Source organism: Ylistrum balloti, unplaced genomic scaffold, assembly GCF_031769215.1.
Source record: "Ylistrum balloti isolate Yb309-2 unplaced genomic scaffold, AGI_CSIRO_Ybal_v1 Utg370508, whole genome shotgun sequence".
NCBI classification, from domain to species: domain Eukaryota; kingdom Metazoa; phylum Mollusca; class Bivalvia; order Pectinida; family Pectinidae; genus Ylistrum; species Ylistrum balloti.
Window position 1 is genome coordinate 1,496,855 of NW_026782328.1, and position 17,070 is coordinate 1,513,924.

General features: G+C 35.8%; 2 protein-coding genes and 1 pseudogene across 2 annotated transcripts; all 3 read right to left on the bottom strand.

Moving 5' to 3' along the window:
• Positions 1 to 1,631: 1,631 nt before the first annotated feature.
• On the bottom strand, positions 1,632 to 2,090 carry LOC132555619 (histidine-rich glycoprotein-like). The gene has a single exon (XM_060219967.1). It carries the CDS (start codon positions 2,088 to 2,090, stop codon positions 1,632 to 1,634), a length of 459 nt encoding a protein of 152 aa, XP_060075950.1.
• A 1,639-nt stretch (positions 2,091 to 3,729) lies between these two features.
• Positions 3,730 to 5,467, bottom strand: LOC132555644 (succinate dehydrogenase assembly factor 3, mitochondrial-like). Its single transcript, XM_060219995.1, has 3 exons — positions 5,434 to 5,467; positions 4,440 to 4,720; positions 3,730 to 4,125 (listed from the first exon to the last, which is right to left on the bottom strand). Exons 2-3 carry the CDS (start codon positions 4,611 to 4,613, stop codon positions 3,961 to 3,963), a joined length of 339 nt encoding a protein of 112 aa, XP_060075978.1. The 5' UTR covers positions 4,614 to 4,720; positions 5,434 to 5,467; the 3' UTR covers positions 3,730 to 3,960.
• A 4,239-nt stretch (positions 5,468 to 9,706) lies between these two features.
• On the bottom strand, positions 9,707 to 17,070 carry LOC132555620 (uncharacterized; annotated as a pseudogene).

The following is a 17,070-nucleotide window of genomic DNA, read 5'->3' on the forward strand; positions in this document are numbered from 1 at the left end:
CAAGAAAGTTTGCAAAAAGCAACGACCTTGACCCGTAGTCAAGGTCACAGGTGTCAAATGTGTTAAACGTGGAACATATGCACAGATATAGTGCTGTTGATCATAAAGATCCAGGTGAGCGATACAGATCAATTGAATTTTTTTCATGTTCTCACGTAAGGCAATGAAATGACGCAAGTTACATTCCTTGCGTTTCGAATAACACCGGAGGTCATCGAACGTGTGGTTGTTTATTTTTCGATGTGATTATATACCGACACACAAAAAAAAAAAAAAAAACGCTACCGCTAAATGTTTGTAACAATTTTACACTTTCATTCAAATATGTCATTTATGTTTTTCAACTAATCAAAGATTAAGATTCATTGTACTGGATAACACATTCAATTTAGTGTTTAGTTATCATCGATCAGCGAAACATGTCAAGTTTCAAGAGGGGGTAGTCATTAAAATGTCCCCAGTCTCGATAACGTTTATTTCCCCCGCTTGCATTCGGTACTTGTGAAAGTAACGCTGGTGGGACATGGCTAAGTATTATTTCATAGTGCTACAGGGGCGCCAATGTATGCAATGGCAAAATCAAACCCTGTGATATTTCTATACCTAATCGTAGAATCTATATACAGATAACACTTTACTGCTGATATTCTGTATAAAAATATATCTCCTTTAATTTTTCTTTTTTCAAATGGCTGGCCGACACCGAACTGCCAAAATTCACGAAACATTTCGTCACCGATGACGGACATCTATTTCACAGAGTACAAAGATACGGCGGGCAGTTTCTTGGTCAGTGGAACAGGGCGTAACATATTTCAATAGTATACTTAACAAACATATTTGTCGATCCAGTGTAACATTACGAATAAACATTAAAACTATTAAATTCGAATTCATCCAAATCCTCCAAGGTATAAAGCCATAAAACTTGCTTATGTAATATTTGTAATGTGTAATTTTATTATGCCTTTGACTGAATAAACAAACAAACTTCTGGCCTTTATTTTGCTGAAAATAGTAACGAAGACCTTGACATTGAGCAATGTCTAGAGTTGATTTATGATTGCTATTTATAATTATGTTTGTGAAGTTTGACCTGTTCCCGAGCACCGAAAAGGAAACCGGGGTTCCCATTTCAGTCTTTCATGTTTGTTATTCAAGAAATTCAAATTTACCACAAAAAAAAAAAAAAAAAAAAGACTTATCAATGGATGGCTCAGAATGACATCGCTCCTTGAGACACCCATCTTAAACTCTATTCCACCAATTTCTTAATTTTTTTACTTAACAGTTTTATAAGTTGTCCCTCAGCTTTCAGGTGGAATGTGACGGATTTAGATATAGGCTATCTTGGATTAAAAGGTTAACGAAATTTGGGAGGTAGGAAGGGTAGCATGACTAGGGTGGGAAGAGGGAAGGGTAGCATGACTAGGGTGGGAGCTAGGAAGGGTAGCATGACTAGGGTGGGAGCTAGGAAGGGTAGCATGACTAGGGTGGGAAGAGGGAAGGGTAGCATGACTAGGGTGGGAGCTAGGAAGGGTAGCATGACTAGGGTTGGAGCTAGGAAGGGTAGCATGACTAGGGTTGGAGCTAGGAAGGGTAGCATGACTAGGGTGGGAAGGGTAGCATGACTAGGGAGCTAGGAAGGTAGCATGACTAGGGTGGGAGCTAGGAAGGGTAGCATGACTAGGGTGGGAGCTAGGAAGGGTAGCATGACTAGGGTTGGAGCTAGGAAGGGTAGCATGACTAGGGTTGGAGCTAGGAAGGGTAGCATGACTAGGATGGGAAGAGGGAAGGGTAGCATGACTAGGGTGGGAGGTAGGAAGGTTAGCATGACTAGGGTGGGAGTTAGGAAGGGTAGCATGACTAGGGTGGGAAGAGGGAAGGGTAGCATGACTAGGGTGGGAGCTAGGAAGGTTAGCATGACTAGGGTTGGAGCTAGGAACGGTAGCATGACTAGGGTGGGAGGTAGGAAGGTTAGCATGACTAGGTTTGGAAGTAGGAAGGGTAGCATGACTAGGGTGGGAAGAGGGAAGGTTAGCATGTAGGAATGATAGCATGACTAGGTTCGGAGGTGGGAATGTTAGCATGACTAGGGTAGGGTGTAGGAAGGATAGCATGACTAGGGTGGGAGGTAGGAAGGGTAGCATGACCAGAGTGGGAGGTAGGAGGGTTAGCATGACTAGGGTTGGTGTCAGGAAGGTTAGCTTTTTCAGGGATGATAATCAGGGTTAAGATGCAGATTCTGTTAGAGATGTGTACCATGGTTAAGATGAGAGGTCCTGTGAGAGATGTCAACAAGGGTTAAGATGGCAGATTCTGCAAGAAATGTTTAGCAAGGTTAAGATAGGAGGTTTTGTGAAAGATATTAAGGGTTAAGATGGGAGGTTGTGGGAGAGATGTTTACCAGGGTTAAGATTCAAGATTCTCTGATAAATTATAAGCAGGGTTAAGGTGCAAGACTAGAGTTGGAGGTAGGTAGGTTAGAATGACTAGGTTTAATGTAGGAAGGTTGGCATTATCAGGATGGGAGGTAGGAAAGTTAGCATGACTAGGGTGGGAGGTAGGAAGGCTAGCATGGCTAGGTTTAATGAAGGAAGGGTAACATGAGTTGGACGAGAGATGGAAATGACAGCATGATGTGGGTTGGAGATAGGAAGGTTGGCATTACTAGAGTGGGATGAAGGAAGGTTAGCATGACTAGGGTATGCTGTAGGAAGGTTCACATAAGTATCTTTGAGGTAGGAAGGTTAGCATGACTAGAGTGGAAGGTAGGAGGGTTAGCATGACTAAGGTGGGATGAAGGAAGGTTAGCATGATTAAGCATGGAGGTAGGAAAGTTAGCATGACTAGGATTGGAGGTAGGAAGATTAGCATTTTCAGAGATAAAAATCAGGGTTAAGATGCGAGATTCTGTTAGAGATGTGTACCATGGATAAGATGTGAGGTTCTGTGAGAGATGTTAACAATGGTTAAGATGGGAGGTTATGGGAGAGATGTTTACCAGGGTAAAGATTGGACATTTGGTCAGAGATGTTTACCAGGGTTAAGATTAGACATTTGGTCAGAGATGTTTACCAGGGTTAAGATTAGACATTTGGTCAGAGATGTTTACCAGGCTTAGATTGGCAGTTCCGTTTCAGACGTTAACCAGGGCTTAGATTGGCCCGTTTCAGACGTTAACCAGGGCTTAGATTGGCAGTTCCATTTCAGACGTTAACCAGGGTTTAGAAGGAAAGTTATGTTGAAGATAATCAGGATAACCATGTAAGGATTAAATGCAAGAGTTTTTTTAAGATTGGAGATGAGAAAGATATAAATGTGATTTAAGTGACCAAGATAGATTACAGTTTGTATTTAATGATGTGGAATTTCATTAGGGATACAATTGAAGTTCACTAGCATTAAAACAGGTCATTGGAATAAAGGTGATAATTCCTGAGGAAAATAGTGGGAGGCCAACAAATCTATGGTCGGAATTCAGAGGATTGAGGTGAAAGGTCACTTGAATTAGGATGGGAAACAAGTTAAATGCCCTTGGACTTGAGTTTGAAAGCAATGATAACTACATTGAGAGGTTATTGGAATTATGGAAGTAACCAGCATTAAGTTGGAACATCACAAGGTATTAGGCAGAAACCCATCGTGAATTCTGGTGTAAGGTCACCAGGCAGTAGTATTCCTGTCATTACCAATAATTGTATTGTGCATGAAATCAAATTGGATTGATAAGTTTTATTACTTTATTCACAGCTTAATGAACACAATGTTGTTGTTAATAAAATTTATAATCAACAGAAATCACAAAACAGACAAAGTTATGTTGTCCTTTTTTCTTTAAATAATAATTAGGTAAGTTTTCATCACTATCATCCAGTTATATTTGGAAAAAGCAGAACTTAGATAACCAGAATATGATGTGAGGACCTCTTTTGAAAACAGAGTATAGATATAGATGGGTTAGCTGTCTTCCGGTGTAGGTTTTACAGTCTCCGTTTTTAACTCCATCAGCTGCACAATTTGTTCATCACTAAAGCAGTCCAAAAGTTCTGAAGACATGTTAACTCCTATGGTCTGTTTCTGTTTTCTCTGAGACAGTTGCTTTCCTATCATCAGATAATATTTCTGCAATAAAGAGAGACATTTAAATCTACAAGTAATAATTACTGGATTTTTCTTTTATTTAAAAATGAAAAAAATTAGATATTTCACCAAAATTCTAACTAGAAACTGAAAGTTTTACTTTAACAAAGTTGTTCTTTAATAAATAGAATCAAGAACAATATTGTAAGATGAATTAATCTGATTTGATACACAATACATACTTAGTATGTACTAACATACTATGTACAACAGAAACAGCCTTACAGAAACAAATCTTTGTACTACATTAAATAATCTGTGAAAAGATTTAACGAGGTAAAAAAGGAAACCCCTACTGTCCACTCGTCCATAAACACCTCTGCTTCTGCTGAGGTGATGTTTTTGTGTCTTTTAAATTCGTCCTTCACATATTGGTCTCCAATGGCCTTGAAATTCAGAGGTAAACCACGATGCAGCTTTAAAATAGCCTTATACAGGGCCCGTACCCGTGCTCCTTGTGTACTACTCATTCTAACAAATAAAACTACTGGTCAGAAATATGTAAGTTTTGATTTGTCAAACATCAGTTACACCTTTAGTGATTTGATTTCCATACTTCTCAAAGGATTATTGACATCTGTAAAATACAAAATAGTTAGGATATAATTAAGTGTGTTTTGAAAGAGTAAATTAGTTATTTTCAGATTATATTGACTATTGATGAGTTTCTTTTTTTAACAGCTAGTGATACTGATAACTTTTTCTTTTGTGATACTGTTATGCACAATAACATGTAAATGCTTGTTTCACAAGTAAACAGGTAGTCATTATTACTGAACTATGACTTGTCACTATTGCAGAAAATGTCTTAAAATAATCTCATTTGTAAATTCAGCATCCTTTAAAATGAGAAGTCTTCTGCCTGTACTTAAAGATACGTGTACACATGTTGAGTAAGCAGTATATTTAGTACGTCCAACAACATATGGCCTACAGAGTTACTGCCCTTTCAAGAATATTTGACCAACCAATGTGAAACATTGTATAACACGGCTAACTATGTATAAAGCAGAATAAGTACATTCGTGCTTTGATCTACATGAAGACGTAGATACACATGATTTTCTAATGAGAAAGCTACAGTTAGGCAAACCCGTTCCTCTTGCACAAATACAATGTACCATTAAACAATCAGCTGATAACAGTCGTTACCATCAGTTTTGCCCGCATAGGTGACTGACGGGGTAAATTGTTTAAGTTTGGTTTATTACATGAACGGACTTGACGGTTAAAGTAAGGTTATTATTCAATTAATTTCCCGTTTGTAATAAAATTATATATTTATCTTACCTGATTCTGCCGGTTTAACTTTCCTTGTAGCATTACATAAGTAAATCTGAAAGTAGAATTAGCCTCGCTTTCATATAATTCCTACTTCCGTTTGATTTATTGGGGCTCGCTGAAGGGTTTTCATTCATGGTAACGGAATCCTCGACTGTACCTAAACTACTTCGTGTTTTCCACTAATTACATAACTTTGTATTTTCCACTGGCACAAAATTGACTAAACTCTTACATACATATTCTGATAGATTATCAGACTCGCATTGGATTTCTGACAAGGCATTGGCTTTCTCTCTCTAGAAAGGATTTTTTAAAAATATTTCCCAACTTCCTTTAGTGTTTTCCTATCAAGATCATACAAAAGTTCAGTTTCACAGGTTATCCTATATCCTAGAACCGTCAAATATTATTCTGATCCATTTCACTTTTAGGTCTTTAATGAAAGAAAAATTATGGGTCATGTTAAGTACAACATAAATCGATCTCTTCAAATAAACCCCCCCCCCCCCCCCCCCCCCCCCGTTCCATGTTTTCTGTATCGAATGAAAATATTATACCCAGCAATTTTAAGTTTGCATTTGGCCTGGTAGTCTTCAGATCAGGCCCCACTTGTATAAAACATCTCAACTTGAGATTTCCTAAAGTCGAGATTTTCCTCAGCTAATATCTCCTTGAAAATATCTTGTATGAAAATTCCGCAAGGAATTTCAGGAAATCCTAGCCGATGCCTTCCTCCTGTTCCTTGAGAAAATTTTATACAAGCCGTTTTTGAGGAGATATCAGCTTAGGAAAATCTCGACTTGAGGAAATCTCAAGTTGAGATGTTTTATACAAGTGGGGCCAGGTCATATTCTTTCAGTTGAAAGCTTTTTATTTCCTATCCAGTACAGAGTAGACTTTTGTAAATTTATCTTAAGTCCTAATACTTTGGCAAAATCTTCCAATAACTCAACTGCAGTGTATAAAGATTGACTATTGCCATCAAGTAGAAGATATACATCGTCAGCATATTGACCAAGAAGGAATCAGCTTTCTGTTATAACTACACTTTTCATATTATTATTGGATTTCATTGATCAGGATAGAAGTTCAACTCCAATACAAAACATATCTGGTGACAATGGGTCGCTAGACGACAATCTGGACCCAAGTCAAAGAAAGCTGATAAGTGACCATTGTTAAGTATACAGCTTTTTATAATCTATATGTTTTTTTAACCCATTCGCATAAAGACTATCCAAAGTTAAAAGATTTCAAAACCTTATTAATAAAACTCTACTCAATTGAGTCAAATGCTTTTTTTCAAATTCCAAAATAAACAAGAGTCTTGATTTACTTTTTTCTTCTAATAATGTCATTAAGTCATAGAGAAGACTGGTTTGTCCCCTATGAACCTACCTTTGATAAAACCTGTTTGTGTTTCACTTACAAGTTTTCGGAGAACATTTTTAATTCTATCGGCTATAGCTGCAGTTGCAATCTTAAAGTTTATATTTAATAAAGAAATTGGTCGCCATTTGTCCTTATCCTCAAATGGAATACAAGAAATAATTCCTTGATTTTGAAAATCAGGCAACTGACCTGTGTTTTATGCATAATTAAATGATCTACGTACGAAAACTCCTCGGTCCCTCTAAAAAAATTGTAGAATTTTGTACTGAAACCATCTGACCCTGGACTTTTCCTATTATCAATACATTTCAATACTTTTGCTAGTTCTTACAGTTTTAGTTCTCCTTCACAACTATTCTTATCACTGTTGTTTAGTTTAATATTATGTTGAAAAAAATAGAATTTTCTAATTGTGTAAAATCATGTTGTTTCGATGTATAAAGATTCTCAAAAAAAAAAGTCACTGTTTCAAGTATCTCCCCTTGGTCATCCAATAAGCCCCCAGCATCTGTTGTTAATTCAGTAATACTTTTGTTTACAAAATGACGCTTTTATAAATCACAAAAATACTTTGTTGCATTGTCCCTATTTTTTTTATACCAGTTTGTTTTTGACCGTAAAATAAGACCCTCCACTTTACTTTTCCTAATAGATTCCAGTTCCAGTTGTTTGTTATTGAATTCTCTCCATAAACCTCCACTAGGACTCTGATTCATCTGTCTAGTTTTTCTATTTCTATCTCTAATTTTCTCTCAAGTGTGCTTTTGAGATAGAATAAGAAATTGAGAGTGAACGAATTTTAACCTTTAACAGTTGATCATTTACCCTCACCACAATATTTTGTATGTTATTTCTGTTTCCTTTTACAATATATTCATCTACAGTCTCTACAATTCAGTTCCTGACTTGTTGTACAGAAGTTAAATCTTCTAAGAGAGAAGCATTATGTTTCCATTATCCTCTACCACGTTCTACTTTACTGAACTCGACATCTAATATTATACAAGAGTGGCCTGTTCTGTAACCAGGTTGGATTTTTTAATCTTTTGTTTTTAAATAGATGTCATCTGAAACCAAAATAATAATCTAACTTGGTTTGTCGAATAAGTTTTTTTGCCTCTTGTAAAGTATCTTAAATTTGGGTAAAACACCTCCAGGGGTCTATAAGGTCATATGTAGTAATTATATTTTTGATTACTTGTTGAGATTTTGGGTTCTTGTTGTGAAGAATATAACGTGTATTTATTTCTCTGTTCTGTAACGTGCTCCAGTCACCTTATATCATCATCTGTAACGTGTTCCAGTCACCTTATATCATCATCTGTAACGTGTTCCAGTCACCTTATATCATCATCTGTAACGTGTTCCAGTCACCTTATATCATTATCTGTAACGTGTTCCAGTCACCTGATATCATCAATGCACTATTGTTGAAAACTTGTAAGGTTGACAGAAAGTTCTCAAAGAATATAGAAGAATCTTGATTTGGCCCATTTTTACTTGCTAATGACAATCTATTTTTATTTATTGAAATATCAAGTACAATAAGCTTTCCCTGATGTTATCCATTCTGTAGTGCCATATATAACATTCTCGAATGTATATCTCAGAAATATAGCTACCCCTACTGATGTTGAAGCGTGATTACGAAAATACATTTATATCCCCATTCTCTTTCTTACATTTTTCTGTACTGTATAAAATGTGTTTCTTGCAAACATATGATATGAAAATGTTTCTTTTTTGTCCAATGAAATATATCTCTTCTTTTTATCCTGTTTGAGTTAAGTCCCCTTACATTTGGTTAAACATGGTTACTGTGACTACACTAAATATTCTGATTTATCATCAAATTGATTTTAGTTTATGAATATAGATTGTAGAAGTAAACAGTAACAATAAAAACATTAAAAAAAACAAACATACAAAATGAAAACACTCAGATGTCAAATTAGACCTCCAGGATATCCAAACACTCAGATGTCAAATTAGACCTCCAGGATATCCAAACACTCAGATGTCAAATTAGACCTCCAGGATATCCAAATACTCAGATGTCAAATTAGACCTCCAGGATATCCAAACACTCAGATGTCAAATTAGACCTCCAGGATATCCAAACACTCAGATGTCAAATTAGACCTCCAGGATATCCAAACACTCAGATGTCAAATAAGACCTTCATGATATCCAAATACTCAGATGTCAAATTAGACCTCCAGGATATCCAAACACTCAGATGTCAAATTAGACCTCCAGGATATCCAAACACTCAGATGTCAAATTAGACCTCCAGGATATCCAAATACTCAGATGTCAAATGTCAAATTAAACCTCCAGGATATCCAAATCCAAACACTCAGATGTCAGAATTAGACCTCCAGGATATCCAAACACTCAGATGTCCAGGATATCCAAACACTCAGATGTCAAATTAGACCTCCAGGATATCCAAACAGATGTCAAATTCAGATGTCAAATTAGATGTCAAATTAGACCTCCAGGATATCCAAATACTCAGATGTCAAATTAGACCTCCAGGATATCCAAATACTCAGATGTCAAATTAGACCTCCAGGATATCCAAATACTCAGATGTCAAATTAGACCTCCAGGATATCCAAACACTCAGATGTCAAATTAGACCTCCAGGATATCCAAATACTCAGATGTCAAAGTAGACCTCCAGGATATCCAAATACTCAGATGTCAAATTAGACCTCCAGGATATCCAAACACTCAGATGTCAAATTAGACCTCCAGGATATCCAAACACTCAGATGTCAAATTAGACCTCCAGGATATCCAAATACTCAGATGTCAAATTAGACCTCCAGGATATCCAAATACTCAGATGTCAAATTAGACCTCCAGGATATCCAAATACTCAGATGTCAAATAAGACCTCCAGGATATCCAAACACTCAGATGTCAAATTAGACCTCCAGGATATCCAAATACTCAGATGTCAAATTAGACCTCCAGGATATCCAAACACTCAGATGTCAAATTAGACCTCCAGGATATCCAAATACTCAGATGTCAAAGTAGACCTCCAGGATATCCAAATACTCAGATGTCAAATTAGACCTCCAGGATATCCAAACACTCAGATGTCAAATTAGACCTCCAGGATATCCAAACACTCAGATGTCAAATAAGACCTTCATGATATCCAAATACTCAGATGTCAAATTAGACCTCCAGGATATCCAAATACTCAGATGTCAAATTAGACCTCCAGGATATCCAAACACTCAGATGTCAAATTAGACCTCCAGGATATCCAAATACTCAGATGTCAAAAATAGACAGTCTGAACAACAGAACACTCAGATGTCAAATAAGTCAGAACACTCAAATGTCGGATTGACAGGCATAATGGTACATACATATACTGCCTTTGAAGAATCATATACCATATCTACCTGATGTATACTTTACATACAAAAAACAATATTCGCTGAGGATAAGGATGAACAAAGGGAAAGTGCATAAAATAACTAGCAGATCCCAACCAGAATTTGCAAATAACTAATATATTCCCATACATGTTTACAAGTACAAACTTCACCGACCATTGCTAGAAGTGATACATATGTATGTAGATGTTGATATACTGATAAAATCTTATATCCCATACACATTGTACTCCATTTTTTTTCTTTTGTTTTTGTTTTTGATTCACATCCTTTGTAATACACTCAGAATGATTAACAGAATATAACATTATATACACAACATTACACAATGAGTCTCCCTCCTCCCGAATACATTGTACAACAGAGTGAAACAGATCAACTGGATTCCTCACGCCATTGTACATCGTGAAAACTCCACCATTAAAATACCATGCATTCTCAATCTGTTGATAAGGCCAGCATTTTATTTTGTTACACCAGTCTCATTGTTACGTGTAAGCTGAATGACTTTTAGACATAATGTCAGTCGACTAAAATCCTCATAGCTAAAAGATATAACATATAATTAACTGAGTCTTACATTCGCTTCCATTTCAATTAAGAAATTTATGAAACTTGCGCCTGTTCATGTCACTTCGTCTTGTTTCATAAATCTCATATGAAGTGGAAACTCTTGCAAGATTCTCCATGTATGGAAAGAAAATGAAGAAAACAAGCATAAAAATATATTTCTAGCCGACATGAAGGTCCAGGTGAGTTTATGTAGTATCAGTCCATCGTCCGCCTTCATGCAGACCAAATTATTTATTACAAACATTACTAATACCAAAATAATATCATATGGACCTGTTACAATATTTTTTCCATACCAACGTTTCCGATTTCTGTTTTATTTTAAGAGTAAGTGAGAAAGAACTAAATTCAAGAATTCAATGATATCTGAGCCCTGATTCTATTACAGAATGTAATTAAGGATATAAATTAGTAAGTGGAATACTATAGAGATAGAAATTAGTCAGTGGAACACTAAAGTGATAGAAGCTAGTCAGTGGAACACGAAAGTGATAGAAGTTAGTCAGTGGAACACTAAAGTGATAGAAGTCAGTCAGCGGAACACTAAAGTGATAGAAATTAGTCAGTGGAACACTAAAGTGATAGAAGTTAGTCAGTGGAACACTAAAGTGATAGAAGTTAGTCAGTGGAACACTAAGTGATAGAAGTTAGTCAGTGGAACACTAAAATGATAGAAGTTAGTCAGTGAAACACTAAAGTCATAGAAATTAGTCAGTGGAACATTAAAGCGATAAAAAATAGTCAGAGGAACACTAAAGGGAAAGAAATTAGTCAGTGGAACACGAAAGTCATAGAAATTAGTCAGTGGAACATTAAAGCGATAAAAATTAGTCAGAGGAGCACTAAAGTGATAGAAATTAGTCAGTGGAACACTAAAGTGATAGAAGTTAGACAATGAAAACTGAAGTTATAGTAATTAGTCTGTGGAACACTAAAGTGATAGAAATTAGTCAGTAGAACACTAAAGTGATATAAGTTAGTCAGTGGAACACTAAAGCGGTAGACGTTAGTCAGTGGAATACTAGAGTGATAGAAATTAGTCAGCGGAACACTAAAGTGATAGAAATTAGTCAGTAGAACACTAAAGTGATATAGGTTAGTCAGTGGAACACTAAAGCGGTAGACGTTAGTCAGTGGAATACTAGAGTGATAGAAATTAGTCAGCGGAACACTAAAGTGGTAGAAGTTAGTCAGTGGAACACTAAAGTTATAGCAATTAGTTAGTAAAACACTAAAGTGATTGAAATTAGTCAGTGGAATACTAAAGTGATAGAAGTTAGTCGGTAGAACAATAAAGTTATAGAAATTAGTCAGTGGAACACTAAAGTGATATAAGTTTGTCGGTGGAACACAAAAGTGATATAAATTAGTCAGTAGAACACTAAAGTAATAGAAATTAGTCAGTGGAACACTAAAGTAATCGCTAAGCAGATATTCAATTTGCTTAAATTGGCAGACACATTTAATGGTCAAACGACTTTAATCAAAAAGAGTAACTGGAAGCAAAGACGAGTAAGACGTGCGTGTAGAAGGAAGCGAGTTATATTGAAATAACGTCACCAAGATTATTTTGATTTTGAAGTTGGCAAGTTGAAATCTTCAAACAAATACCTATACATAAAATGCTGAATACAGAATAATAATTTTTTTTTATCATGTAGAAACATTTCAAAATCATTAAGTGACCGTCAGTTGACTATGTTCAATCCAGTTTTGTTTCGCTTCCTTTGTGTCATAAACATTAAAAAGTGAATGGATGTAAAACTATCTCCGACCCGTAAAACTATTAATGGTGTAACACAAACAGGAATCACAACTCATGCTCAGACCCATAAAACTATTAATGGTGTAGTTAGAACTCTTGCTCAGACCCATAAAACTAGTAATGGTGTAACACAAACAGGAATCACAACTCATGCTCAGACCAGTAAAACTATTAATGGTGTAACACAAACAGGAATCACAACTCATGCTCAGACCCGTAAAACTATTAATGGTGTAACACAAACAGGAATCACAACTCATGCTCAGACCCGTAAAACTATTAATGGTGTAACACAAACAGGAATCACAACTCATGCTCAGACCCGTAAAACTATTAATGGTGTAGCACAAACAGGAATCACAACTCATGCTCAGACCCGTAAAACTATTAATGGTGTAGCACAAACAGGAATCACAACTCATGCTCAGACCCGTAAAACTATTAATGGTGTAGCACAAACAGGAATCAGAACCCTTGCTCAGACACATAAAACTATTAATGGTGTAACACAAACAGGAATCACAACTCATGCTCAGACCCGTAAAACTATTAATGGTGTAACACAAACAGGAATCACAACTCATGCTCAGACCCGTAAAACTATTAATGGTGTAACACAAACAGGAATCACAACTCATGTAAAACTATTAATGGTGTAACACAAACAACCCGTAAAACTATTAATGGTGAAACACAAACAGGAATCACAACTCATGCTCAGACGTAAAACTATTAATGGTGTAACACAAACAGGAATCACAACTCATGCTCAGACCCGTAAAACTATTAATGGTGTAACACAAACAGGAATCACAACTCATGCTCAGACCCGTAAAACTATTAATGGTGTAACACAAACAGGAATCACAACTCATGCTCAGACCCCTAAAACTATTAATGGTGTAACACAAACAGAATCACAACTCATGAACCCGTAAAACTATTAATGGTGTAACACAAACAGGAATCACAACTCATGCTCAGACCCGTAAAACTATTAATGGTGTAACACAAACAGGAATCACAACTCATGCTCAGACCCGTAAAACTATTAATGGTGTAACACAAACAGGAATCACAACTCATGCTCAGACCCGTAAAACTATTAATGGTGTAGCACAAACAGGAATCAGAACCCTTGCTCAGACCCATAAAACTATTAATGGTGTAACACAAACAGGAATCACAACTCATGCTCAGACCCGTAAAACTATTAATGGTGTAACACAAACAGGAATCACAACTCATGCTCAGACCCGTAAAACTATTAATGGTGTAACACAAACAGGAATCACAACTCATGCTCAGACGTAAAACTATTAATGGTGTAACACAAACAGGAATCACAACTCATGCTCAGTAATGGTGTAACACAAACAGGACTATTAATGGTGTAACACAAACAGGAATCACAACTCATGCATCAGACCCGTAAAACTTAATGGTGTAACACAAACAGGAATCACAACTCATGCTGTAAAACTATTAATGGTGTAACACAAACAGGAATCACAACTCATGCTCAGACCCGTAAAACTATTAATGGTGTAACACAAACAGGAATCACAACTCATGCTCAGACCCGTAAAACTATTAATGGTGTAACACAAACAGGAATAAAACTATTAATGGTGTAACACAACAGGAATCATGCTCAGACCCGTAAAACTATTAATGGTGTAACACAAACAGGAATCACAACTCATGCTCAGACCCGTAAAACTATTAATGGTGTAACACAAACAGGAATCACGTAAAACTATTAATGGTGTAACACAAACAGGAATCACAACTCATGCTCAGACCCGTAAAACTATTAATGGTGTAACACAAACAGGAATCACAACTCATGCTACGTAAAACTATTAATGGTGTAATTAATTGTGTAACACAAACAGGAATCACAACTCATGCTCAGACCCGTAAAACTATTAATGGTGTAACACAAACAGGAATCACAACTCATGCTCAGACCCGTAAAACTATTAATGGTGTAACACAAACAGGAATCACAACTCATGCTCAGACCCGTAAAACTATTAATGGTGTAACACAAACAGGAATCACAACTCATGCTCAGACCCGTAAAACTATTAATGGTGTAACACAAACAGGAATCACAACTCATGCTCAGACCCGTAAAACTATTAATGGTGTAACACAAACAGGAATCACAACTCATGCTCAGACCTGTAAAACTATTAATGGTGTAACACAAACAGGAATCAGAACCCATGCGTAAAACTATTAATGGTGTAGCACAAACAGGAATCACAACTCATGCTCAGACCCATAAAACTATTAATGGTGTAACACAAACAGGAATCACAACTCATGCTCAGACCCGTAAAACTATTAATGGTGTAACACAAACAGGAATCACAACTCATGCTCAGACACGTAAAACTATTAATGGTGTAACACAAACAGGAATCACAACTCATGCTCAGCGTAAAACTATTAATGGTGTAACACAAACAGGAACAACTCATGCTCAGACCCGTAAAACTATTAATGGTGTAACACAAACAGGAATCACAACTCATGCTCAGACCCGTAAAACTATTAATGGTGTAACACAAACAGGTAACACAAACAGGCTCAACACAAACAGGAATCACAACTCATGCTCAGAACGTAAAACTATTAATGGTGTAACACAAACAGGAATCACAACTCATGCTCAGACCCGTAAAACTATTAATGGTGTAACACAAACAGGAATCACAACTCATGCTCATACCTGTAAAACTATTAATGGTGTAACACAAACAGGAATCACAACTCATGCTCAGACCCGTAAAACTATTAATGGTGTAGCACAGTTAGGAATCAGAAAACTTGCTCGTTTTGAAAGTTCAATTTGTCAACAACACACTAACATACTTTCATTTAATTCAATGACAAAGCATCTCATATAATTTGTTATGCTATTTCATTGCTTTCAAGTTAATTTTCCAGATACCTATGGATTCCAGACTGAAGATTATTGGATACTACAGAAGTGAGTAGACATTGGAATCACAGCTGATTAAATATCCATATTCCATTATTCTAAATGAAATTAAATGCTAAAATTCGGAAATTAAACAAAATATAAGTGTAAATTTCTTGACACCGATGTCAAAATAACGTTTTAACACATTGCATTAAAAGTACACAACATATTTTTTGTCTAAAAAGTAACAAAACGAAAAACAGCCTGCTATCAATAAAAATTGTTCTACACAACAGTAATCTTTAGATTTTACATATATCAGGTTCAGCAATTGACAATGATCCCTTCTGTACTTAAAGTAACAATATCAAGAATTGTTTTAGATGGACCCAGGAATGTTGATTTCACAGTACTTCATCTGATGATGGTAGTCCAAAAGAGGTCAATCATGGTAGTCCAAAAGAGGTCAATGAAACAGAATTATTATATAAAACATTTCAAAAAGAACACACTTTTATGGTTGAAAACGTTTTATTCAAAACGAAACATAAAATTGGGTCAAAATAGTTGATCAACATAACATACACGGTTACAAAACATGGCAATTTGCATATATAAGAAAGAAATATGCAAATATATTTACATTTTGAAATCAAGAGTCAAATTTAAAAGAATTCATGCCATCCTAATCAAAAGATACATGTACTAAACATACCATTCTAGTTATGTTTTGTTTTCAAACGAAAAATAAAATAAATTCCTGCTACTATAATAATGTTCAATCATTTTCAGTATTGATTAAAAGTTATTTAATTTCGATAAAATTATTTCCAACATGTTTTTCCATTACTTAAGTACATCAAATGTTAAACTGACCATCACAAACAGATAGCCATACTGTATATAACATGTGGTACCAACATCTCTGGTTCCTGGGAACTCCACTCAGGGCCCCCACTATAATAGTTTTAGGGGGCGGAGTCAGGGTATTTACAGATGTTAATCTCCCAAAGCCACACAGAGACTGTACACATGTACCCCATGAAGCCACACGAGGATTTAGCATCATTAAAATAATACATATACAGAAATAAAACATTTGAATGAACAAAATGAGTTGACAACATAAACAATGGAAAAGGGAAAAATCTTTCAAGTAATAAAGAGAACAGCATTAGGTTTTGTTGGTGTTTACTTCTGATCAATTTACTTACAGTCTGAAACCCATTCCCACAGAAAACTTTACATCCCTTTAGCCAAAAGCAGACATACTGCCGTGCAAGCTTTATTTCTCCTTTAAATGGCAAGACTTTCTGGCACAGAAACACAGCAAACATTCAATGCAGACAAAGAGTCAAATAGATATAGGATATTTCTATACTGTTTAAACTCTATCTATGCACTTATCTAAAAGTATATAGAAATTATAGCACTTTGTTTTAAACTTCAAAAACAGAATTACATATTTTACACAGACTAAAAACAAAAATAATTTGCTGTAATAACCTGGATAAACAAGATCCTAAGTTCTATTACTACAACTCTTGAACAGG